Genomic DNA, 27609 nt, shown 5'->3' on the forward strand with positions numbered 1-27609 from the left:
TTGTGTGTGCATGATATGTGTGTATTTGTTTCTGTGTGTGTTTCTCTGTATGATATACACATATATATCTGTGTTAAAATGACTGAAGTGTATATGTGTGTGTTTCTGTGTGTATGTGCATAATGTATGTATGTGTCTGCTCTTCTTCACTTTGGATGAATAAGGGACAGAATTCTGTTAAAATGACTCATTTTGTGTATGTGTGTATATCAGTGGAACTGGAGTAAAGTAGTTGTGAGCTGCTTAATGTGTATACTGGGATCTGAACTCTGGTTCCTACGGTAACGCAGCAAGTACTCCTTGTGCTGATCTGAACTCTGGTTCCCATGGTAACAGAGCAAGTACTCCTGGTGCTGATCTGAACTCTGGTTCCCACGGTAACGCAGCAAGTACTCCTTGTGCTGATCTGACTCTGGTTCCCATGGTAACACAGCAAGTACTCTTGGTGCTGAGACCACCCAAGCCCATTTCTCATCTTTATCGATGGACATTTCCACGCATGCAATTCTCTCTTATGTTACCAATTCACTCAAACTTAGAGTGCTCTGTAAACCTGTAGGACTCATACTGTTTTTAGAACAGAGAAATCCTTCAACAATAGACCAAAGAAAAAGAATTACACGAGATGTAAGACTAATATGTAGGAAAAGGAAATAGACACATCATAGTTTTGAAAGTACATTGTGGGAAATTTTTCTCACTTAAAGTCAAGCAATTTAGTTTCCTTTTTAAGTTTCTGTGGTTACAAACATTTCTTTCTATTTTTTTGTATTGGTTCTAGAATAATATTCTTTAAAGCTTCTAACAAATACAGTCAGTGAAATAAGCATTTAAAAAACGAAGCTGTGCATAGTGTGATATACTGGAACTCCAGTGATTTGCTGCTCCAAAGGCTAAGTGAGGCAGGATGGTCTCAAGTTTCAACTTGGGCAACATAGATACTTCCAAACAGAAAGGGAAAAAGGAAAATAGTGAGATAGCTTAATGCTAAACGTGTCTCAAATGTGTCAATTTGCTTATTTATGGCTTTGGGTCCTACTGTCTTGAAAATAAGTCTGATGCCCCTGACCATCACCTACACTAACTGTACTCTGTTCTTCTGGACTCGGAAAGAATGAGGAACAGACTTCTGTTAAAATGACCACAGTGTACTTTATTTAATGATTTTGGTACCTTGTGTTGCAATAAAATAAAAAAATCTACAAAATCCAAATATATAAAATTTCAAGTTTTCTTTTTTAAAGTTTTACAAGGAAAAAAAATCAGATAACCCAGGAGATTTATTCATTATGAAGCACTACTTTCCACTTCATGTCATCACAAATTGCAACTTGCTTAACTGACCAAAATAACTATAGTACCGCAGTAGATCAAATACTCCACGCACTGTGCTTTGAGCTAGGGCACTCGGGGCCACTGCCCAGGGCAGCAGCTCCTGCCATGAAAGACACACGTACAATCGGAATGCTAAAGGAATGTCTGGCTATGCGGGGTTGGAATATGTATATCTCTCTCTATATATTTACAGGAAGGAATTTAATAACTCATTTAACTCTTTTTTTTTTGTTTTCCAAATAAAATTCCAAGTACATTTGTACAATGTTTACAAAGTAAGAGCACAGGACCGGCAGGTTTGCATCCGAGGCCAGGCACCGCGCTGTCCAGGGGAAGTGTCTTCACGTTGCCTGCACACACCTTATTTCTGAAATGGAGGGAGAAACACAAAAATGGCGACTGTGGATCAGAATACTATGTAAGCTGAAGTTGGGAGCTGAGAACCCAGTGGCTGTTCTCTTCAAGTCGTTCTTCATCTACCAGCATTGTTTTTTTTTTTTTCAGAGATAAATTTAGAAAAAAATAAATGGACAGAGGAAAAAACCCACAACATATTTAAGGCAAATTAAGTAAATATATACAACCTCTCTTTATGCTGGGTGGAAGCGGTTTTTGTTTTTAATTCCAAACTATGCTTAGAAAGAAACCAAAAACAGTAGAACTGGCGGACGTCGAGCTGCTTACGCCTTTTTAAAACTTCTGAAAATTGTTTCACACCAAATAACATTTTGATATTTTGCATGAAATAATTTAATAATGGCGAAGTGAACGGTGTTTCTAAAGCAAACATCAGTAGCTGAGGTAGTTAAATGTGAAACTTACAGGACAAAATCATGAGCGAATGAAGAGCCTATGTCAGCTGTCCAAACCCTTGTCATTTGGAAGCAGGTTCACCTTGTACGATGGCTTCATACAAAGCAAAGCGGTTGTCCTCACGGATACCCTTGGTTCAGCCAGACTGTCAGCGTGACTGGTGCTTTCCCAAACCCTTGCTTGGATGTAAATACAGAGGAAGCAAGCTTCCCAGTCTTCTCATTTGTAGCTAACTCTTTCACAATACATACATTGAAGTCATCATACAAAGTAACATTATTTATCATTACTGGAAATTTCAAGCCTAACTGCAAAAGAATGAGAGAGAGCGGTAACCAAAAGGAGAGACAGTATTCTCTCACATTAGCTCTAAATTCAGGGTACTGCTTGGCTTCAAAGAGGACAGACATCTTGGTTTCTTGTTGACTCTCTTCCTTCTGAGAACAGGAAGCCATATTCCCATCTATCACCGGGTCCTTTTGAGGCTACTGAGCTATCTGGCTATGGAGAAGAAAAGCAGGATTTCTCTCTCTCTCTCTCTCTCTCTCTCTCTCTCTCTCTCTCTCTCTCTCTCTCTCTCTCTCTCTCTCTTTTTATCAGAAGCAAGATTCCCATTCAGGTCAACCATGTCCTCTTCCATTTTGCCCCACTGATGAGAGAAAGCGAGGCTTAAATATACCGTTGACCAAGGAGTGGATGAGAAAGCTTTGTGAAGTTAATATATTAGTGATATAGTTGATATAAATAAACTGGGAGATCTTTCTTTTAAGCAGGCGAGAATTTATCTCTGTGTGCCTGGGTTTATCACTTGTTCATTGGAAAGAATGTTAGCCAGATGCAGCCATAGAACTTGGCAGTTGTACTTACAAACAATCAGATATGTGGCGCTTGCTGAATGATGGGCCTGGAGTGAGTAATCACATGCATCTGTGCTAAAGGACGCGTTGTTGGCACTGTGCTTTTCTCTGCTGGTGAAAACCCTAAGCCATGGCTTCCCAGAGCTGTCCAGCCCTGGCATGCTTAGGTTCTGTGTTGCACTTGGTGATAAAACCTCTCCGTCGCATGTTCTCTCCACGGCCTCCTGCTAATCCCAGAAAACCCACCTGAAATTCAACCGAATAGTTGACTTCAGGTTTCTGTATAAAACTGAATAAAAACTGATCTTTAGTTTCATGATAGAAAGGATACACTTTTGCATTTTGGGTAGAAAAATATTGATATTGGAAGGGGATAGAAATGGAGGAATATTCAAATTACCTTTGACTCATGCCTGGTGCTTACATGACCAGTCTGTGCTAACAGTTTTTTTCTGGCAGTGCAGATAGTTTGAAGGTGTCACACAATTTTCTATGATATAATCATGCTGCAGAAAGCCTAATGTCATGCATTAGAAATGCTTAACCAATTTGAAAATTTAAATCTTTGATTAAGTCCAATGGAAAATAAATTTTAGAGTCCAGAAGAGATTATATCGGATGTCAACATAGTATGTAATTCAAGTGCAGTATGATTTTGAATTCATTCCTCAAGGGAAAATTTGGAAACTATTTCAATTTTTAAGACTATAAAATTTATTTTGTAGATGAGTATAATTGTTAAACAAGGGAGCCACATCCTTAAAATATTACCCCTATTTCTAACATAGTTCCATGGGTATATTCTTACTTCACAGTATTGCCCCTATGACTCAAAACTTGCAAATGTTTATAGCCCCAACTCATATACATCTAGTTCTAGATAAGTTTAGTCATTAAAGCAAGGGGACACATTGCTTTGGTAGAGGTGTATAGGATTTCACTGGGGCTCTTTTTCCTACATCTTCCTGCGTTTTGAAATCTTTCATAGAACTCACTTCTGTGTATTGCATTTATGCAGGCCCACTCATTTCAGTATATTGCTGAAACTTTTGTACAAGCACTTCTCTGAAATGTTTGAAATACATTTCTAACATGAAGTTAAATCAGCTCAAGAGTACTAAACAGGAAGGGGGCTCCACGTTCTTCTGCGGCAAAGGTGTTGTGTTAGGAATGAAACACAAACCCAGTTAAATCATTCCAAATCAAATCTTAATAAGATAGCCATCCAGGACTCGGCTCTAGAATTCCAGTTGGCATCACCAGTACTGCGTTAGACTGTACCTGGTTCTAAAAAAATGGGGGCGGCCATGCAACTCCTGAGGTATCAGAAAGGGCCAGTTTTCTAGATGTATTTACGAACACTTAGTACAATTCGATGTGATTAAGAAGAAAGAGGTCTATCTACCTGGAGACACTCCAGGTCTATATGAGAGCTGCTTGTTCTCATTAAAGGCTTATAATTTCTACCTAGACCTCTAAGGGTAAAGTTTCTTGTGTTAACTGGAACAGCTATTTCTCAGACAATTGCAGTACCCACCCTTCTTAGCTCTGTGGTACACATGGTTCTCCACGTGGTACTCTCTAACCCAAGTCTTTGCCAGCTCTTGCATTCTTTACAACGCCCTATGAGGTAGGTAAATAAATATCCTCACTCTTTTATATGGGATCAATGAGGCCAAAGTAAGTGTCGAGGTAAAGAGCTAGAGTAGGGTTAGGACCCAGGCGTGGACAGATTCCTGGTTTCTTTACTGCTGTCTCTGCCACAAGCCCTCATGCCTGTACCCAGGATGGAATACACTCCATAGTGTAAAAAGATATTGTTTCATTTAATATCTTTAAACGTGTGTAAAACAGTCACAATGTTCAACACAGGGATTTCTGCTTTTCTACTAATCTATAAATTTCACATCAATCTCCTCATAATCGAAGACCATAAAGGAAACAGCTTTTCTGTGTGTGACTTCCAATCAATTGCTGTTTTTTTTTTTTTTTTTTTTTTTTTTTTGTAACACACAGGTGCGGAGACTGATGACTTAAAATCCCAAGAGAAAAAGGAAAGTCAAAACCTTCAGGGTGCATGTAAGCAGTGTTTGGGTGGTGGGGGTTGTGGGCACCTCAGCTGTGGTCACAGCTGTGTTCAGGGTAGGGTACAAAACAGCATAGTAGCGGTGGACAAACATGGCTTAGTGGTGAGGTTTAGGTGTTCAGGAAACTACATCTAAAGAAAGGAGAGACTCAAGAAGGAATTTCGTCATCTGCTCATGATGTTATTCTTGACTCTGAACGTAGGATTTCACACAATCAAAACCCTACCTAGGTCCTTGGGAACCTTTGCTCTGTCTTTGGAAATCTTTCAAGATGTTTTCATAACCAAATTCCTCTTCAAGATCTTTGTTCACCTACAACAAGGGCCTCAGAGTACACTGAGCCGCTGAAGAGCTCTTAAAGGGAAATAGCTCGGACAGGTTGTGTGTTTTGCTGCCAAACTTCAGGTCAGACAGTGAGGCAAGCACTCGACTTGAGGACATTCGCATCTTCACCACCCAGCAGCTCAGAAGGAGCGGGATCAATTCCCCAAATTACCAGGAATCAACACATCTGGGTCAGTGTTAAGGCCCGAAGCCCTCCTTCTGGAAGGCGGCTTCTCTTCGCGGCAGCACGTCTGTTTCCCGCTCCTGGAGAAACGTGGCAGGGATTAACCAGGGAAACCCTCACATTAGAATATTCACAGTAAGCAGCGAGCACTTGTGAACTGGAATGACATCAGCACACCGAATCCCAGTGTTAGACAGCTTGTTTGATTTGGGGAAAAAAGCCTTTCTCCTACAACTGTAGTCATAACATTCACCATGAAGCAATTCTATCAAACGATTTAAACAATTTTAGCTTTAAGATATTATAAGTGACACATAAAATGAAGAGTTGTATTTGAACAATAAAAAGTTAAAAATTTTGTATTTTCCTTAAACCATTCTGTTCGGTAGATTTTGCAAACGTTTAAGATTTACAAACAGCAGAATAACGATAAAATAATAAAACATAATTCTAGCAAAGGCTAAAAGAAGTTTCCTTGTGTAGGAAAGCTGCTGCAAGGCCTCGAAGAATAGCCATGTTCAGGAGGTCCTCACGCAGTTGTGTTTAGCCACCCGATCCCTTCCACCCACACGCCTTCAGAAAGAAAATAAAAGTAGACCACAATTGCTCTGCACAATTTATTTCTCTTTGCACAGCAAAGAGAACCGTTAGCAGCAGAATGTCTCCAACAAAAGATTCCTACGCCAGAAAATTAAGTTCCACCGGTCACACCTGAGCAGTTTGTCTGTGTGCACGCCAGACAACATGATGGGAAACCATAGGCTTGGAACTCCTGGACTTTTGCAGAGAGTTTCCAGATACATGCCACGACAAGACCATAGGTGCTGCTTGAGCGGCCGACTTCTTGATTACTCCTAGGGGTATTTGCATTCAGGTGGACAGTCTTTACTTTTAAAGAACGCTACAGTGTCTACTTTGGTTTGGTGAAAATTGCTCGTTAATCATCTGGAAAATTCAAAGAAGCCAGTCATGAGGAACAGTCAGACCTTTGGGGTGATCAACAGTCTAGTGTATTTTGTCTCGGTGGGAAAATTGCATAACTGTCCTTTTGTTTTCTTCTGTTGTTCTGAAAATGACTTGCACAGACTTTGGAGTCTCGGAATAGGTGCACAGATCAGGTGGCTGACTGATGGACTCAAGATCCAAACTGTGTTGCGAGAAGGATGATACTGGCTGAACTGGGTTGTGTGCGTTTGAACACAGACCTGTTGCGACCGACATATTTACAATGGGATGATGAGTAAGGCCATGGTAACCCTGAATCTCATTGTTATTAACAGAGGGATAATTAAATACTTTATGTATAATAAGTAAGGGCGATTTATAATCTCTTGTTTTATTATTCACCAGCAGCTCTTGAGGTACAGAGCATTACAGGATCACGAATCAAGGAAAACCACCAGAGCTAAGGTTTTCTTAGAAAGAGCCAGTCTTGAAATGGAGCTTCCTATATGACCCCCATATTCCCACATTAGCCAGGCCTTGTTCCTTTATAAGAGGACATGTGCATTGCCATAATTACAGAATAGCAGAAATTAGTTTACGTGGCTACTTTTTTTTTTTTTTTTTAAAAAAAAAAACTTAAGTGTTCCTAACAAGAGATGGAGAGGTTTTTCTTGGCTCTATACCTTGTTAGAAACCTTCTATCCTGGTACCCAACACTATTATGGTCACACATACTCCTGAGCCTTATTAGGGAGCACTGTTATTGTTCCTGTGTCCCCACAGTTAACCAGTTCACGGTACAATTACACAGGAGGGTGTAGGTTTAGGAAATGAGCATTTTTCAGCATGTTAACCTGTGAAGGTTGCCTTTCTACCATTCAATTTTAATGGTTACATCCAGAGATCACTCTAAAAAAAACTTGCCTGCGTACCAGCATGGATTCCTAGGAGTGCTCTCAGAAGCTCTGGGAACATCCTGCTAGAGCCACCAAAGTGCTTCTATGGGGACACAGCGATCCGCACTCCATCTTCTTCTTCCACACACTTGACGACTTTTACTCTTTTATCTAGATCTACCTTCTAAAACCGAAGCCAAAAGAGTATAAGGAAAGTTTAACAAGGCCACACGCACGTCACACTCTCGCATACTCTATAACTCAACTCTGACAACTTCATTTTCACCTTTATTTGAAAAAAGAGAAATGAAAGAAATCACGGTTGTAAATTCTCCGTCCGCCTGTCTTCTTGTAAATGAAAATGTTGGCATTAATGCCATTTGGTTGGTCACCTTTCAGGTCATAACTGAGATCTTATGTGGTCTGAGAAGTCATAGGCTAGTTGATTCCTTGTTGAAATGGATACTGGCTTGGAACTGGTAATGTTACCACTTAGGAAGGCAGGCATCAAATTACTCTGTAACTACCCCCTTTAAGTTCAAACTGCAGATTTCACCTCTGAAACTGAATTATCAACGAAAGCTTTACACACTGGTTATTGTCATGCTGACATGGAACAAACCAAAAGCAGCGATGGTACTCAAGATCACCTATGAAAAGGTAACAGACTCTTTTCATTTCCAAGTGGGTTTCCATCCCCTTGAAGCAAGTCCCTTCGACCCATACCCATCTCTCTGAGCTGTACAAGCCCCCCAGGAATTCCTTGGCTTATTATTTTTTTTTAAAGCAGTTCTTACTAGAAAAGGTAAAGAAAGAGTATGGATACCACGGACACTGACGGCATTTGTGGTGTGAGACCAGGCAGCACGATTTCCTCAGCTCTGCTTCTCAGAGGTCGTTCTCTTCAGGCGTGGACACGTCAGGGCACGGCACTGAGCAAGTGCCCCTCTGCCATCTGCTGATTCGGGTTCTCTCCTAGTAGTTTGATTACAATAGTACAAGTCAAGAATTTCCAAGGTTTAAGTGTCTGTTGGATTAATGAACTCCAATTCATCTCCAGTAAAACTTGACAAGTTCCAAGGTGTTTCTGTAAAAAAAAAAAAAAGAAGGGGGACCAAGCATGAATAGTCTGAGCTGTGTGGCAGCTTTGGCTGTGTCTGAGGGTCCTGGCTCGTTCCACTCCTTAGTTCTCTTCACAGAGCTCCATGACTCTAATTCTGACCAAGGACAATGCTTCCCCTCAAGCCTTTGGAACCGACTCTGGAGACCTACCGCTTATTATGCACCGCGCTTTCAAAGGGTTCGCAAGGGAAGCTGAGTATGTCAGTGTTGTGAAAGCAAGTTCTAATTCTTTCACTAGCTGGCTGGGGTCCTCTGGTTACAGGGCGGGGCCCCATTTTTCTTGTTTTTGAGCAGAATAAAAAAAATAATCATGGGGGCTCCACAGAAAACCACAGGTCAACGTTTAATTGCCGTGTGAACTTTATGGTACTCAACACCCTCAAATCAAGTGCCGGCTTTCCAGCCACAATGGGTTGCAGTGTGAGTGTGCGTTAGGACACTTTGCAAGTTTGGGATAAAAACAGGAATTTCTTCCAGTGATGGAAGCTCAAAATGTATTTTCCACACACTTAGGGGTATCTTAGAACTTACTGAGAATGAACTAATTTGAAATAATTAGATGTTGATTGGATACAACTCCATATCAGAATGCCACTACAGTAGTTAAATTAAATTAGCTTAAACCCAACATCTCCATTTGTTCCCATTTGCAACACTTGAAGTAAGAATGTGATTAATTCCATTTTAATGCAAATTAAGCAGGAGAGAAAGGAAAGGGCAAACCGGTTTAATTTGGTAGATCGAAGTATAATAAAGACACAAGACCTCGCATTTTCTGAAACTCTAATAACAGAGTAGGTGGCAGGTTTCAGTACTAGCACAAAAGAAAATTTTGTGTTGTACCATGTTGCTAATATTTGCTTATTATTTTAATTAATTAATTTGATGTTAAATGAGGTCTTTGTTCTGCAAGCATCTCATCCACAACTATACGCTTCTATTGTGTGTCTAAATGTCTAAAAAGTGATGACCTGGGGTTGGATGTGATGATGGTGGCTTGAAGCTCTGTCAGGATGTGATATCACTGTTCTCTTCTCTCCCTTTTAGCACTGACATAGGGCTCACGGTCATGTAGCTGCCGCATGTCTGTTGCTGTGGGCCAATTGCTTATTGGTAGTTAGAGGAAAATCCTAGAAAAGTTCCTGTTTCTTTACTGTTCACTGTCGAGTTAAGTATAGATGGTGGTTAGGGCAGCATCAGGGTGCTAGAGCAGAAAAGGGTAGGAGATGAGGCCTGGGAACCAGCTGAGCAGCAGAAAACCTACTGTCAGTTGCTAGGACAAATGCTGCCTTGTACCTGTTTGCTGTCTAGGGGCTGTGGTCACAAGGGGGCAGGCTTGCTGAGTAAAATGACCAAGGGAATCAATAAGGGTCTTCTACGTGACCCTGATTGCAAAGCTTTCCTGATCCCAGTTGTTTTATCTACAAAACAATGGAGATTTCCTTTAATATTCTATTAAAATTACGGAGCTCTGATTTAACATAATTTCTCCAAGACCTGTTTAATTTAAAGCAGGAGGCTAAATGTTGCTTTAGATTTGCCATTGAAACCATACATTGGGGGAATTTTAAAAACCAACAGTATATTGGGAAATGGTTTGGTTTATTATCTGCTACTTTTTCAGCATCTGATCAAGCTACACACACAGTTCCTATGTAATGCATGTTCCGAAGTAAGGGCCTCGATGGGCAGATTAGCCATCCCCTTTCTAGTTCACGAGGGGTGGCGGAAGAACATGCCAAATGTTTTATAATTCAGCAACTATTTAATAAACACTGGTATAGTCTTTGAATCTAATTCTTCAACCTAAGATGATGTTTCTAGATTAGTGCTAATGCTTTAAAAATCCTCTTAAACTCTTGTCACATAAGATAGTACACAAAATTTAATAAAAAATAAGGCAATGGGAATAAATTACTTTATAGCATGAAAATGATGTCATCTCAGAGTCTCTTTCTTTCACTAAGTAGATTTGATAACTTATTTTTTAGTCTGCCTAATTGGGTAATGATATGAGACATACATAGACTATGAGGAAAGAAGTCCCAGGTTACTTTATATTTCTGGTATTTTTAGTGCAAATTGGGGTCATGGACTGGGAACTACTGCCTAAATGGAAAAAGAACACTGATCCACACATAAGGAGTCAGAGTTGAAGTAGTATTCAGGTTCATGTGATAGAGACTTCCATTTCTTACCATCGGTAGTTCTTTGAGGTTTACATTTTGGTAGACTTACTTGAGTTTTATGAAATGTTCCTCGAAAAAATTGGGACATGATTCTGGTTTTCTATTCGACTTGCTGAATCAAAAGTAGGCTTGGTGAGGTTGCCACAATTCTTAAAAATCTTTTAGTTGGTAGAAGTTGGGTCTAACTTTTATTTCTAGGTTTCCCTAGCCTAGTTGTGGTGCCTTTGGCAAGCCACTTACTGTCTCTGAGCTGAAGCTGTGTCATACAAAAATGCTATCATTCACCATTGGTTGTGAGGTGTTCATGCGACCCCAGAGGTAAGGGTTGTCAGCACAGCACCAGCATACAGTGAATTCTTCAAAATGATACTCTCATATGCTATGGAAATCAAACAGCAAGGAAAGCTACGGGCAAACAAGCTAGCCAAAGCAGCATTAACTTAGTTTGTTTTTGTGCTTGTGTTTGTCAGTATAATATGCAGACCTTTTACCCGATTGATTAGATGAGTCAGAGGCAGCAAGCCTCCTTGAGTAGCAAAGCCTGGGCTATCCAGTTTTCTAAGTTTTGCATTTCGGGGGCAGGGTTACTGCATGCAATAAACAAGAGTCTAATTATTGCTTCCTTGTGGAATCCAGGGAAAATTTCAGGTAGAGGGTGAGGTTGCTGAATGCCTTGACCACCCTCTGGAGAGTTTCTGAGCCCCTCATTTCTATGGGCACATGGCTGCTTGCCATGTCTTCCATTTGGCTCTCTGCGGTGGGAGCTGCTTGTGAGTAGCCTAATTGCTACAATTAGCAAAATTAAATGACTCATTATGTTTTTATCCAATTCCACCCACATGCAGCAGTTTTCCTTTCAAATGGCTAATGATCCCGGTGAGGCTGTCTGTCACAAGAAAGAATCCAGAATCTTGCAGTGGGCCTATTTTCAGAATAGCAACTGGACAAGACCTGTTGGCAGAGAGCTCTGTCATTACCTGATGCTAATATAGGCGTCTGAGAGAGGAGAAAGGATGTCGTCTAGTGATTAGGTCATCTCCCGTTTGGATATACAGGCTGGGGAAAGAGGCTCAGCAATGGGAACTAAAGTGAAACCACCAATTCCTAGTCACATAGAAGCATCAAATGTTGGGTAGCAGAGGGCTGCCACGAGTGAAAGCTGGCAGATGTGACAACTTTGTTTATAAAAGTGACGCTGGATGACTAGTCAAAGGAGTGGGAAATGATTGTGTCCATCAGTAAACTGATAACAAGGTCCACCTCAGTGCTGCTGTGTTGCCAGCTTCCGGCTCCCCCATTCTCCCAGAGCTGGATTCTGATAGACAGTTGGAACTATTTTAATTCTCCTTGAAAACCGAAAAATGCAGGCATCTACTCCAAGCTTTATATAGAAACAGTCATGGCTAATGGCAAAGATTTGTGGGGAAAGCAAGGGAGCACGTATTTAGTCTGGAAAGTGGTTCATTAGAAACAAATTCTCTGGAGTCTTGTCTAAACATTGTGTCAGAACTTGCCTTCCCCCAGTAGCATCAGCTGCATTTGAAAGTGACTGCACAGCCATGCTCAATCGTGTGTGAACATACAGGCTTTCCTTGGCTTAGTCCAACGGATTCCAGGAACTTTGGAGTGACACGGAAGTTCTCAATCAAGCCACTTAAGTGATGAGAAGCTTAAGGAGGGTAAAGTTCACCCAAGCTAAAAAGCAAGGAATTGCATGTTATATAGGCCTGGACCGTAAGGACAGTTGATTTAAAAAAAAAAAAGAATGCATAGAAGATTCTTGTCTAAAAGGTTACATGTCAATAACATACCATTTCCTAGGCATTGAAGAACAGAATGTACTTTATTCTTGTCATCTATATGTTAGCAATAAGGGATTTCAAAGAGTCATGGAGATTTAGGCTACTCCATGAATTTCTAAATTTATGTGTGTGTGTATTTGTGTGTGTATACTAATATGATGTGAGTGTCTGTCTTTCTGTCTGTGTCTGTGTATATATCACATGTGTGTGAAAGGACATGTGTGCTATGGTGTGTATGTGGAGGTCAAAGGACAACTTTGTAGAGTTACTTCTCTTCTTTCAACTTTACATGGGTTTTAGGGTTCAAACTCAGGTCAGGTTTACACCATTGTGCACTGACAAGTTTTATTACTGAGTCATCTTATAGGCACAAAACTTCAAAAATCTATAATCTATCTATCTATCTATCTATCTATCTATCTATCTATCTATCTATCTATCTATCTACTTAATGTATATGTGTGTGGGCAATCACCTGCCAAAACATGTATGTGGAGAGTAACTTGAGAGTTAGCTCTCCCTTCTACCATGTGGGTTCTGGGGGACTGAACCCATACTATCAGGGTCAGAGGCACCTTGGCCTGCTAAACCACATGGTTAGCCCATATTCACTTATGCATAAAATAAACTGTGTGCCTAGAGATTCACTGCTTTTCATCTATCCTCAGAGTTCAGTCATCTCCCAATTACCTGTGTAACTTGCCTGTTGCTGACACTTGAGTTACAGAACCTTAAGCTCTTAGTCAGGGAATTTATTTCATTTGCTGTGTGAGTGGGATTCATCACAGATGAGCTGTCCCAGAGGGTCTGAAAAGGTGGTTGCTGGACTGGACAAGACCCAGGGAAGCAAGATGATGTAAGTATGTAGGGAATGCCCAGGACATCGTTCTTGGGCAGCAGAGAGGCATGGGAAAAAGAAACCATGCTTTTCTTCCACACGAATGAACTCTCAGCATGGTTAAGATGTATATCTGTGTGTTCTTTAAGTACGGATTAATTCAGAAACGCTAGTTAGAGAGATTTTCTTTCTGTTTAGAAAACATCACCATCCCATGCAAACAATGACTGCCATGAGATAGATAGCAAGATTATCCTTTTAAGTGAATGGAAGTAGAGTCCGCCGAGGCAGTATTATCAGCCTCAGACAGAGCCCCTCGTTTCCACTTGGATGTCAGCCATTGCTCGCCCTGTCTGGTTATTTTCCAGCCACTCTGTGCAGAGCTTCATGTCAGAGGAGAATACATTTTAGGAAGAATTAAAATTGCTCATTTGCGGATTGATGCTGCCTCACTGCATCCCGCCTCCTAACTCTGGAGCCTGAGTTTATGTTCTCCAGCAGTCTGAGCTCAGTGTCTGCTCTCTGAATCGGCAGAACGAGACCAAGTCCTGCTGGAGCCATATTATGACGGTTGATTGCTTTTCTTACATTGGAGAGCCACAACTGGAACATGGCAGATAACTTGTTTTTTTCAACAAGACTCCATCGTTCACTGGAACGTCATGATCCTCCCACAAGTCAGACCCACGAATATTTACTGTATTTGGGGAGTGACTGGAAATACAAGCTTTTTACATCTATATTGCCACTGAGACAAAGTCCAGCACATTTTTTTTTCCTATTTATACTACAGCTCTTTTAACCCTTAGCATGCTGCACATGAGATGAAGTTGAGAAGGAACTTAGAACTTACGTGATCCAAGAGCGGGTGCTCCCATTGGCTTGTTTGGCTGGTCACTATGGTGACGTTAACGGCTGTTCACTCACAATCAGAGCTGTAGATCCCTCGAGAAAGGCAGACTCCAAAGCTCATCAGTGAAAAGTTGTCTTGGAACTAATGAAGTTGATAGCGCATGGTTCTGCACACCGGCGGAGAACTCTCCAAATGATCGTGATTTCCTTCTACACTGGAACAGGACAATGTCCACCATTTGCCTAGAAGATGAGGGTCCTCCTTGAAGCTTTACTGGCAGCAAGGGAATTTTTTTTCATTCCAACAAAAGATTAGTGAATTGTAGTGGAAATCTTGCTTGAAGGGTCAAATCATTGAGTATTAGGAAATTTGTCTGATAAAAATTGTCTGTCTTAAAAAATTGTTTTGAGCCCTCTGTCCTTTCCTGTGGATGTTACTTTGGGGACCACAGTCTTTGGATGACTCATTTATTATGGGTGGTGGCTCTAGATCTTGACTATTTTCAGTGAAGAGTTAAATGAAACTGACTTTCTTCCTTTTTTATTTTAATGACTTGACTAATCTTTAATATATCAGTTGGGTGAGTATAAAACCAGAGAAGGAAGTTTAAGACATCTTCCACTGTGGTCAGATTGTTCTAATGGATGGATGAACAAAATCACTTCCATCTTTGATTTCCTGGGAGACACTGATCAGTCTTCGCAAGCCCTTTCTAATTAGGCCACTTCCCTCTTTACTTGATGCTCTGATAGCACCCTGGTCAGATTCCTGGGCCGTCAAATTGCAAAAAGGAAGGTGATGTCTCCAGGGCCAAGTGTTTTCAATCTGTTGAGGCAGGCTGATGAATCTGTTGACTGGATTCTGACATCCCAAGTGAAGATGACATTTAATGTATTTTAAATAATTCCAAGTCTATAAAAAAAGCAACAATGCCTATATGTACACCCTATATTTTTATTACAAAAATATTGAAATAATCCATGAGTTATTCCACTCTGCACCAACTATAAAAAAATACTATCAAAGTTTGACCGGCACTTTTAATGCAACGCAAAGCACCATGACCAAGGACACTGAGAACAGAAAGCGGGAATGTTTACTTGCTGGACGGAGGTATTTAAAACTCAGAAGCTTGTGGTAAGAGCGAGACTTTACAGATGATTTGAGTACACATCTTAGCTGATGAAGTGGTACGCCCTCAAGCAGTCCAGGCCGTCTCCTTAAAGCATCCACACTGCATCTGTGTGCTCACGCCTGCTAAAAGGTTTCCCAAAGTCTCAAGGAGACACATCACTTTGACCTTGGGTGGGAGAGGGTAAGTCTGTACAGAGTTGGACAACCTGATTATTCTTCTCTTGTCTGCTTTGGGATGCCACTTCTTCTCTGTTTTGGGGGACTCCATATCAGTTCTGCAGACTGGACACAGTTTGACACTAGGAGGACGTGGCATGCGGTTTCCAGAATCACACCAGCTCGCCATGCTCACTCTGTACCTGGAAACAGCCCTCCCTCTCCTGCAGCTCTGTGGATGCATTCTGATACCAACTGCACACACCTGAGAATCTGACTCTCCTCCTGCCCCTCCCCCAACTGCTCTTTGCATATAAACTGGTATTTTTGCAATTGAATACTGAATCGTGACTATAATTTAATTTCCATCATGGATTTGAGCTACTTGGTCTCATCCAAAGCCACACATGGGCTGCATAGGATTTCTGTCATAAAAGATGCCCTCACCTGCAAAACCTAGAGTAAGAAACAAATCCTGAAATGTGTAGAAAGAGAACCATTCGATCAATGCTAGTGTATGTGTAAACACTTGAATTTGCCATCCCCTGCACAGGCTCCGCCACATATGCTACTGGCTTCCAATGAGAAAATGGTTTATGACGTCTTTCTAAGCACTGTTGCTTCCTTCCCGGAGTCTGTTGTGAACTTTGCATCAAGGAAATCACCTAAGCTCTTGTTTTTGAGATTTAATTTGATTTTACGTGTCTGGGTATTTTGCCTGCATATATGTTTGTGCACCATGTGTGTGCAGTGCCAGAGGAGACCAACAGTGGGCATTGGAGCTCCGGGAACTGGAGTTGCAGGCAGTTATGAGCCACCAAGTGGGTGCTGAGAACCAAACCTGGCTCCTTTGGAAGAGCAGTCAGTGCTCTTAACTACTGGGTCATCTCTCCAGCTTCACTTCAACTCTTGATAGAGCGCTGGTGGTGCTGGTGGTCATAGTGGTGATGGTGGCGGTGGTGGAGGTGTGTGTGTGTGTGTACGTATGAACATATTTATGCAAACATCAGTAAACTCCATCAAAATACCTTAATGATTAGAGGCAACATGTTTTTCATAATAATGGTACCCTCCGGTGAATGTGCTCCAAGCCTGTGCTGGAGGAATTTGGTAACAACAGTCATATTAGGCTGGCATTGCCCCTTTAGGTGGAGTAAGAGACTCTCAGCACTGCCCGCTTGAATGGGACACCAGCCACAGGCAGTCAGCTAATGGAAGATCAAACCATACCATGACAATGTTTGGACTAAGAACACATAGCTCGTTGCCCTCCTCTTTGATGAAGGGTCACTATCGTCACAGCCCTGCTGTCATCTCTTCATGGGGACCTTGTGGCTTCTTCCATTTTATAAGGTGGTTTCATACTCCAGCCTCTCCTGAATAAGGGCATCGTCCTTGTACTGCAGCCTTGGAGGAGATGGGGAACATTCAAATGCTAAAATGGCCTTTCTCAGGCTCCGGTCCAACACGTGTCTCTCCCACGCCGGGTACCTATTCCTGAACAGGTCAATTTTAATGACTGATTCTTCAATCCGTGGCGGTCGAGATGACGGGGTGGGCGGTGCGGTTGGTCTCACCTGAAACACGGGGACGCATCCATCCCGCTCTGAAAACTTCTGGTCGCGGTCGCCAGCAACACTGCGGTTGTTGGAGATGGACCGTAGTGTGCTTGTGGCCACTTCTGGAGGCAGAGAGAAGGCAGTAGCAGGGTCGTCACAAGCACAACTTGGTGACTGCCCAAATCTGGGCCCATTGGGATGGAAGAAGGCATAGTACATCAGCATAAAAACAACGCCTGTTAAAAAGCTGCTGAAAACCACGCACAGTGCCGGGATGGCAAAGGCGTCCGCAATCTGGGGAGCTTTGTAGAGGTACCAGAGGGCGCTCAAGGCTGTGTTTTCCAAAAGGATTACAAAATAGTAAATGAACAGCCTGCAGCGTGTCCTGCCTTCCTTGACATTGAACCAACTGAAGATGTAGATGATGCCCACCACCATGTCAAACACAATCTCCTCCCATTTGGTGATGCAGAACTCCGTCTCACAGTGGACGATCCAGAAGGTCATGATGCACCAGTGGAGCACGACGAAGACCCCGAAGTAGAGCTGGAACACGGAGGCGAAGAGGGCGAACGTGATGACCCTGGCTGCAACGGTGAAGAAGTGCCAGCAGAACTGGATGATGACGGCCATGTAGCTGATGGGCTTTTTGTCGTCTCGGGAGTCCCGGAGAGCCTTCTGGTAGGAGGCTAGGGCCCAAGCCAAGGACACAAGGGAGGCTGCTGCTGTGAAACCTGCAAAGGCAAACAGGAAGACAGCTGTCAAAAGCGAGAGGCAGTGACGGTAGGGGAAGCCAAGGCACGTGGGCCTGGGAGTCTTGGGACCGGCTAGCTAGGCTGCATCAGACGCTATGAATGTCTTTGAGTTTTACTGGACTAAACAACCGTATGGAAGTCCTAGAAGTTCTCTATGAAATGGCAGAATTCTGAAAAGGTCTGAGTTAATGGGACCACAAAGCTGGCACAAGGTCTGAGATTGGGAAATGTCGTGGAGCTAGCTTGTGTGTAAGCTGACCAAGGACCCTGCTTTGCTTAGTGGGGAAACGGCCGTGGGCTGCTGCTCCAGCTTAAAAAAAAGTCTTGCGTTCATATGTTGACTGTTGCCTGCTTTTGAAACCAATATGCTTGTTTAAAAGTGCTGATCCCTTTCAGCTTGGAGTGTCTTTCTTTGTGTAAGAGGGACAGCGGTGGAAGAAGCCAGACGTACTAACAGTTGCTTTCCTTTCCTACTTCTAAGCAAGAATGATATGTAGCCCATTCCCAAAGGTGGTTCACTCCTTCTTTATGATAAAGACATTTCCATGGAACAAATTTGTTTTTATTTCTTGTGACACCCGGGGTGCTGCTCCTCTGAACGCCACCCAGTACTCTCCCCGAAGGTTTCATACCTGCCTACTGCCTTATCCTTGAAGAAAGAAATGTCCGCTCCCTGGCGTTTCACCCTTTGCTTTCCATAAATTAATAGTTGCTCAGAAATCACTTTTCTGACTTTATCATCAGCTCTGCCTGGCTGCTAGTCTCTGAGAAAGCAGGATCTTTCCATTGCTTTCCTACACTCTAGCTCTACCCGGTGTCTCTCAAAGTTCACGTGTATGGTCCAGATGCGGACGCTGTTAACCTTCAAACACGAACCTCCCTGGAAGACTTGTTTGGGAGAATTGTGCTTTGTCAGTCTGTGTGGCAGCTGGCTTGCTTCAGGAACAATGACATTTTTGTTTTCTCCAAGACTAAGAAGTGGTCTGACTTTTCCCTTTCCAGACCTCTCACCAATCATAGCTGGGCAGCACCATTGCTTTTTTTTTTCTTCTTATTTGGAAACAGATGGAATCAATACTTTTCTCTGAAAAGTATTTTTGTTGAAGAAACCTTGCTTGCTCCCACTAATGAGAAATGAATTTTAAAGAGCAGTCATGAAAAAAAAAAGAGTAAAACTGACGGGAAACAAAACAAAGCAAACAACAGCCAAACACTGAGTTCCGACCACCACTTCTTACCAGTCTTCTTTGAATGCCCCTACGTATTCATAAATAATAGTTCCCAGCAGGCACTTCTGCCTTGCCCCCAAGGAATCAAGCAGGCAACCTGTTCCTTTTTGTGGGTACGGGGACCTTCAGATGATTTTCCAGCCAGCATGCACATTGCTAATGCTAGAAGTCTTCCTCAGCTCTGCATGTCCAGAGACCAGCACACAAAGGAGTTTATGATAATTCTATTCCTGCACCATGGAGAGTATCAGCTACAGAAAATTCAGGAATGAAAACCAAAGAAAGAGTATAAAAAACAAGCATGCAAACAAAGAAACAAACATCAAACAAGCAAACCAGAGAGAGAGGATGGGAGACCAAAGGTGACAAGATCATCTATGTGATGAATTTGGTCACATTCTGATGACTTTATGATCAAAGATGGTGTCATTTTAATCCCAACATCTACATCTGTACTGCACAGCCTAGGGAGCTGTTCATCTCTCTGCATCTGCACTTTTTGCAGACTTACAGCCTGCATCGCCCTTTTCTGGAGATGGTCCCACACAGGCTGCCCTGAGTTCCAATCCTCATGCCTCATTCCTGACCACTGGGGTGACTGGGTGCTGTTTGCAGCTTCTTGAGAAGGTTGTACTCTATGTATTGAAGGTGATTCCTGTTGCTGGGCCGGGAAGCCTCTGCTCTTTCTGCACGCTGCCTTCCTTCAGAAAGCCCCAAGTGGAGAACACCTGGGAAAGCCAATTATTTAATGCCAGGTTTCCGCAGACCAAAGATGGCTTTGATTTGACCAGGGAAGCTGTTACTAAAGTAACAGTAGCTTCTGTTTTCTGTATTGAACATCCTTAATCCAAAAAAGGAAAAAAAAAGTCCTAAAGGCTCCTAAATCCCAATGTGTGCTTACGTGACATTGCAGATAGAAAGTTCCCTACCTGGCCTCATGGGATTGGCTTACAGTCAAAGTGCAGTCGCACTAAAAATACTGTGCAGAGTGACTTTTAGAGCATGCGTGCAAGCTTATGCGACACAAATGAACACATGTTTGATCTAAATCTCGTATTTAAGAATGTATAAGCAGAGCAAAACAGTTATTCTGAATTCTTGCACCGTAATTCAAAATTTGAAATATTTCTGGTTCTAAGTTTTTTAGATAAAGTCTCAACTTGTAGTAGCTGCAAACATGTCATCATAAAGGTTCCTGTTACCAAATGCAGAAGAATAGAAAATTAATCGCTTCCAAACGTCCCTGCAATCTTTCTGAGCAAGTCTACCCATCTGACACACTGGGGATTGAAGATGACAGGCTGGAAGTACAAAAAATGGAACACTCTGACTTTTGCTTTGACTTCTGCACACGTGACTTACAATTAAGAGGATCTATACTGGAGAGAAATTCATGTCAACCTTGACTCTTTTAGCCACAAGTGGGTTTCTCTTTTTCGTTTTTTTGCTATTGATTAATTCATTATTTTTTCATTCTTTAAAAAATGTGCCAACTGAAATAGAATTAAGTCACTTTCTTCCCCTTTCCTCCCTCCAGCCCCTCCCTGCTACCCTCCCTTGAGCCCTTCTCACGACTCTCCCACTCTCAAGCTGATGGCCTTTTTTCATTATTGTTACACTCATATGTATGTATGCATATATGCAAGTATGTGTGTGCATAAATATATCACATATTTATTCATTTAGCTGTAAACTATTACAAGACAAAAACAGATCTAATCAGAAGTTCATGACCATTTTAGAATTAAACTCCCTAGTGTTAATTTCTTTTCCTAAATATATCGTCAATATATGATATATATGAAATATATATGAAATATATGAAATATATATGAAATATATGAAATGAAGAAGATCGCAATAACCAGCTTCATTTCTTACAAATTACAATCGATCGCTTAGAAATTCACACCTGCCGTGGAGTGCTTCAAGTATAGGATCTTTATGCAAATACCATCAGTTGGCTGTCTGCAGTGCTAAAGTAGATTCGTGCACCTCCCCCATAAATCCTGTGGGTTGTACATCCTTACCCTAAGGATGCCAGTGCTCACTTTCTCCAGTGGGGATATTTTCTTCCATTATTGCAGGAAATCTATCATCTTCAGCCAATTCCACATCAGTACAATACATTTTACTCACTTCCCATGGGTTTCCCAATTTAGTTTTCTTTTGTATGGAATGCTCCTTTTTTTTTTTTTTTTTTTTAATCGGGACACTGGTCTATCCTGAAGATCGCAATACCTCAGGCAAGGACAGGACTATTCCTCATTTGGACTTTACTTTTCTTCCCTTATAATTACAGTTGGGTTAAACATTTCAGTTAGGAATGCATGAATGATACAGAGCAATGCAGCTTTTCCACAGTAGACACTAAAATAGAAAGAGTCTTTCTACAGCCTCTGTGTGTCCATTTCAAAGCAACGCACGGCAGATATTTCTTATGGAAACTTTATTCTAATGGTGAAAATGAACTTAAGGGGTTTACATTATTCCTCAATGTGTTAAGATAGACCTCTGAGCTTTCTCAACCACTATGGATCTCATTCTGCAGAGAAGAAACTGAGCCTGACTTTTAACAGGTTAAACTGTTTAACCCCTGCCTTCATCTACCTCAGAGCTAACTCTTGCTTTCTCAAGAATAGCCGTTGCTATTATGTCATTTTTCTCTGTTTTCTATTCTTCCATTAATCTCTTGACATGCTCCTTTCCTGGGCCTCCACCATCCTAGGGAAACACTACTCACTGGACCATCACTTCTTTATTTCACATGAGCTTCCTGCTGCTTTTGTCTATCTGCTGGTCTTTGAGCTACTGACTTGGGGAAGAAACCTTGGGACATTTCCCTTCCTGGCCTGAGTCATTCCATATCCTATAATGCCTCAAACCCAACACAGTCCTGACCACACACATGTCTGCTTATCTGAGACCTCACCTCGAAGCAGCCTGGCTTTTTGGTGACAGCCTTTGCTCTTTCTTGGAAAGAACATGACTCCCCCCTTCATCCTCCATGCTGGTCAGTATTCTCAGAAGGAAAGAGAACGCGAATCAGGCAGGCTGCTGCAGTTCTAAGAACAGGGTCCATGCACAGCTCGAGTGAAATGCCATGTTGCAAAGCCACCCAAAGTCATGTGTTCCCATGCAGTCTTAAGCACTCACTCAGGCCATGTCTACCTGATCTAAGAGTTTCGGCTTTGTCTTATTGCACTGCTGTCCAGAAACCAGTCTGACTTTGAATAAAATGATCCCAAGGTTGGAATGACAGCTAACTCCATCATTCAAAGTTGGTAGAGATGGATAGAAAGACAGGTCGATGGGTGACAGTTAGAGATTGGTGCAGACTTTTTGCCTTTTGACTAGAGTTGATAAAGGTATGGCAGCCTTGGAAATACTGCTTCCTCGGTGTTTTAGTTTTAGCTCCCCAGGTCAAGAGAGGTCTGCTTGGGGACCTCCAGTTTGTGCCTTTAATACTGAAGAGTTTAGTAAGCCAAGACAAAAATTGTTTAGAAGTTGGTCTATTTTGCATGAAGAGCTTCCAGATAATTGTATGTGTTTAATACTAATGCGACTCAGTGACCTGGTGTTGTTTCTGCCAGGCACTCTGTCAGTGCACAGCAATTGTACTTCTCTTCCCTCTTTACTTCTTAGGATGCCTCTATCCTTGGGCCTGCTTCCCCTATCTTCCCTTTGTCTATCTCTTGATCTTTTCTCCCTTTCCTTGATTCTACTCTTATCATTCTTTCCTCCTGTTTTGGGTTGCTATTGAACATAACTTGGAATTGAGGTATCTAAAAATCAATGATTTTATTAGTGAAGTAAGTTTTACTGTGCCCATTCCTAACTTCAAAATGTAATTTACTAAAAATCTGTGCAATGGTTGGTTGTAGTTTGAGCCTCAAAATTCTTGATTTTGAATCTAGGTTGCCAGTGTGTTGATGATAGGGTGGAAACTTTAAGAGGCGGGCCTGGTGGGGAAGTGATGAGGAGCCCCACCCTCATGAATAGATTAATGCTCATTCTTAGGGATGAGTCATGTCTCTCCCACCAGAATGGATTGTTGTGAGTCTAGCAATTTTACACATGCCTTTTGTTACATGCAAACACACACACACACACACACACACACACACACACACACACACACTCCTACCACTGTGATGTCAGCTGGCCTGAAGCTTCCTCCAGAAGAAAGTTGTTGAAGGCAGGCTGCTTCAGCGCTTTTTCCTAGGTCTTGATGTCTGGAGAAGGAACACAATTCTTTTTGCTAAAACTGGGAACATGCTTGGCAGAGCCAGTCACGGTCTGGGGCCAGGGCCTTGGGTGAACTGTGACTTCAGGTCCTGAGAACACCTTCTCTTCCAACCTGTTTATTGTTATCAGTCCCAACAACCCCTGTGCGCTCAGTCTGTGATGTTCTTGTGACGCCTCGTGTTCCCCTCGTGTAACGTTGATTGATTAGTTTGCTGATCTCTTCCCAGTGTGTGGTAGTGGCTGCGGATCTTTTCCCATTTTCACTTCCAGAAAACCGTAAATAAGATGTTGTACTTTTTCTTTCCTTAGGACCCCGTCACTGAAGAACCATCTGCTAGTCCAGGTCGGGTGCTGCCACCTTGCTCCTCATGAACCCCACAACCAAACCAAACCAAACCAAACCAAACCAACCAAACCAAACCAAACCAAACCAACCAAACCAAACCAAACCAAACCAACCAAACCAAACCAAACCAACCAAACCAAACCAAACCAAACCAAACCAAACCAAACCGACTCTTTATAAAGGCTACAGCTTCGGGCATATTGCTACAGCGAGAGAAATTAATGAAGAGAGAGCTTCCTGTGCTACTTCCCCGCCCCTCCGTGTCCCAACTGTATTCCATGGCTTTGCTCCAAATCCTGATCCACTTTCAAGGCTTCCCCTGGCTCCCATCCAAAGGACACCGCACTGTGAACCTTTGCTTTTTATCCCAAGTAACCTGTGCTCAAATAATCTCCCTGAGATTTGTGTCTCTGTGCAGCTTTAATGAGCAGTACAGGCAATTGTTTGTATTAGTATTTAAAAAGATGACAGTCTGAACTCTGCCTCACAGAGATGGAGAGTTGCAGCCCTGCCATCTTAACTTAAATCTTTCCTCTTGGAAATAATGAATATGGGACTGGGACCCTTGGGAATGTAATCGAACGGTCCCTTGATTTTGTAGTCTTTAGACAATGAAGGGGCTCTTCCTAGCTTTTAGCTCTAAATTGGGCTCTTTTCCCTGGGTGCTTTTCCATGTCAGACGCTGCCCTCTGCACAACACAGAGCCAGTTTATAATTATGTTTGTTGTGTTTGTTCAGTTATTGTGGTTTCTGTTAGAGGAAGCTTTTAGGCCCTCTATCACCATCTTGTTAACTGATTCTCCAGCCCTCAATGCATCACACGTAATCGGAAGGAGTGAGCAAGGGAGGCAGAGAAAGCCTACGCCAAATGCAAAGTCAGACCACGGAGCACACAAGAGGTTCAGAAGGGTTGCACAGTGCTTTCTTGCCCTCTCCCCTCATCCTGCTCTATTGAGATTTCATTTTGGCTTGCAAATGTCCCACACACTACAGAAGCAAACCTGACTCTTTGTTTGTGGTCTGGCTGTAAACTAGCTTTGTAGAAAACCCTAGAGACTGCTTCATAGAAGTGATAGCCTGATTCCCTAGATGGAGGAGGCTCAAGGGAATTGAATCAAGCTAATTCTTTGATTCTTCAACAAAGGGAATGGACCTGTTTCCTCCTCCTAGGGGAGAAGAATGCAAAACATTTTCCTGCACTGGGCATGCCAAAATTTGTGGTGTTTTTCATCTAGCCGCCAGCTGATTTATTACTATTCTAGCAGTAGTAATAAACAGACAGGAAATCAAACAAATCCTCAACACTTTGAAAGATGTTGCTGTGAAAAAGCTTTAAATATATACAAAATTGTAGAGGATGATCCCAGTATTGCCTTCCTGTGGAATCAGTTAAAGATTTATAAAGCCCTGGCTATTCTTTCTTCTCTAGGGCAGGGCCGAACTAACTCACTGCTTCATTGCTAAGGAGAATTCCGGCACCGAGGCTTGCTAAGAAACTTTACAGTTTCCCCTAGAGTGTTTACAGCTCAGTTCACAAACACAGGCAAGGAATCCAAAACCACAGAAAGTGAAGGAGCCCAAAGTTGTCGCCATTCACAAGTTGGAGTAGTTAGGATGGGACACAGATAATGGCTGTAAGGTCTTGACTCTCCCATAGGCAAGATACACGGGCTATCCACATGACCAAGAGGTCCTATAATTAGTGCTACCTTCTTAGGCACCGGACTTCTAAGGCTAAATTAGACTTCACCTGCTAGTCTCAGCCCAGAGCATCCGTGTTTGTACCTGGTCAAAGGTTCCCGTTTGAAATTCTTTTCATGAAAGGGATCTTAAGCTCAGGCCTCAGGGAGAAAAGCTTTCTTTTCTCTTTGTGCTTTCTGATTTATTAATATCACTCACTCAGTCTCCTTTAATTTCCATCTGAGGGAAAATATTGTTCAATCTGAGTGGAAGCACGTGTCCCAAGAGTAGAAGACCACAGCATTGTGGGGGTTGAGAACCAGAATGGTGTCCAATTCCTTGACGTGTGTAGAGCATTCTTTAGCGTTGAAAGTCAAGTATAAATTCACCTTGTTAAGCTGATTGTAATCGGAAAGTACAAAGTTTTCAGTTCTCTGACCTTTGCTGGGTAGGCACTGTGACAGTCAAGAAAATAATTCAAGGTTACCTGGTTCTAGCTCTCTTCCCTTTCCCTTCTTCATATGCAGAAGCCCCTTCAATCTTTACTTTGAACCTTGTAGTAGTTCTGATTAAAGTATTCGAATGTTCTAGTAAGTTTATGTTATAAGGAAGCCGCTTGTTCCTTTCCCGACTGCCCAGACTTCCAAAATAACCACACAGAAACTTTATTATTTAAAACACTGCTTGGCTCATTAGCTCTAGCTTTTTATTGGCTAACACTTATATATTAATTTAACTCATTTCTAGTAATCTGTGTATCACCATGTGGCTGTGGCTTACAGGGTAAAGTTCTGGCGTCTGTCTCTGGTGGGGGCTACATGGCTTCTCCCTGACTCTGCTTCCTCTCAGCCTTCAGTTTAGTTTTCCCTGCCTACCTAAGTTCTGCCCTATCAACAGGTTAAGGCAGTTTCTTTATTCACCAATGGTATTCACAGCATACAGAGGGGGAATCCCACATCAAGTTTAGCTTTGCTGAGGATACACATGCATTTTGTAAGCCATCCGAGGATTTCATCTTCTCTGCAATGTGAATTGTAGGGCTGTTGTGTTATAAAAATAGAAAGAGCAGGATGGCTGTGTTTTAACGGCCAACGAGCTGAAGAAACTCGTGGTAAAAAGCAAAGTATCTCTCTTTCTAAAGGATGAAAATTCATTTCCCTTAAGTCAACTCTAAGAGAAGTAAACTTTTCCTTAGAGCTCAGATGCATAATTTGAGCTTTGTAAGATACATGGCTCTCTTTCATGACCATTTAGATTAATAGGGAAAGGCAGCCACAGACACTATGCGCATGGGAAAAGAGGCAGTGATTTGGGTGCAACACTCACCAACACTCATGCTTTAGCGTCCCATCTTATGCTGGGCCATGCGTCTCAACAGCAGGACCACATGGTCAGCATCTACAGATTCTTACAATTTTTATTTTTCAATGTCCCTCTTCATAAATAGGAAAATTTGGGCAATTACAAAAACCAAAGACTTTGAGAAGATATTACATATGGCTATATCATGGTTTCTGATAGTATCTGCCAGCTTGGAAATTCAGAAGCCTTGTGTTCATCCGGCTAGCCAACTCAGCTACAGCAAATGTCTCAGATCTGCTTCATCCCACACACAGGCTGGAGTCGGAGCGTGGTAAGGCAGAGAGGGCTGCCTCTCCATCCCTATTGGGATCTAGGAAGGAGCACAGGGTGCACAGTTCTGTAAGCGTGCTAATTTTTAGAGAAGTGGGTAGGAACTTACTAAGTGAAAGCACTAGAGAGTCCCTGGGCTCCAGCTGCCCTGTCACACGTCATATGCTCCATTCTGTACCCTGCTTCCTGGGAGGCGAGCTCCTTTTCTCAGCCTGGCCCCTGCACATACTAGTAACACGTCGGATGGGAGCTTTATGCTCCTTCTTACCAATGGCTCTCAAGGTGCCCTTGAACTCTGCCATGCGTGTAGCCCACATGTTGCCGATCATATACAAATGTTAGCAACATTAATGATTACTGCGTTGCTCTTGCTGGCACAGGGCCAATTTCACTGACTAGATTAATGCACTAGACATCCACATACTGAGGAGCAGTGGGATAAATTTACCAAATCTGTGGAAAGACTGAGCAAACAAACCCCAAGGAAGGTAGAGTAAAAAAAAAAAAATAGCAGATAAGCTAGGCTTGGTGGCAGAGCACACTTGGAGCCCCAGTACCCAGGAAGCAGAAACAGGAAATTCCTGGATTTGAGACCAATGTGGCTGACATAAAATGTTCAAGGCCA

At 42.3% G+C, this 27609-nt stretch overlaps 1 protein-coding gene across 1 annotated transcript in view; it reads right to left on the reverse strand.

Moving 5' to 3' along the window:
* Nucleotides 1–1819: 1819 nt before the first annotated feature.
* The window catches only part of Xkr4 (XK related 4), a 326088-nt gene continuing 300298 nt past the window's right edge, over nt 1820–27609 (reverse strand). The window contains exons 3-4 of the mRNA XM_050118945.1: nt 14246–17828; nt 1820–8528 (exon numbers count right to left, since the gene is read on the reverse strand). Of these exons, the coding sequence (XP_049974902.1) occupies nt 16882–17828 (947 nt within the window). The 3' untranslated portion in view covers nt 1820–8528; nt 14246–16881. The remainder of the gene's footprint in view (nt 8529–14245; nt 17829–27609) is intronic.

Source organism: Alexandromys fortis, unplaced genomic scaffold, assembly GCF_014885135.2.
Source record: "Alexandromys fortis isolate MF-2015 unplaced genomic scaffold, M_Fortis_MF-2015_v1.1 scaffold_18, whole genome shotgun sequence".
NCBI lineage: Eukaryota > Metazoa > Chordata > Mammalia > Rodentia > Cricetidae > Alexandromys > Alexandromys fortis.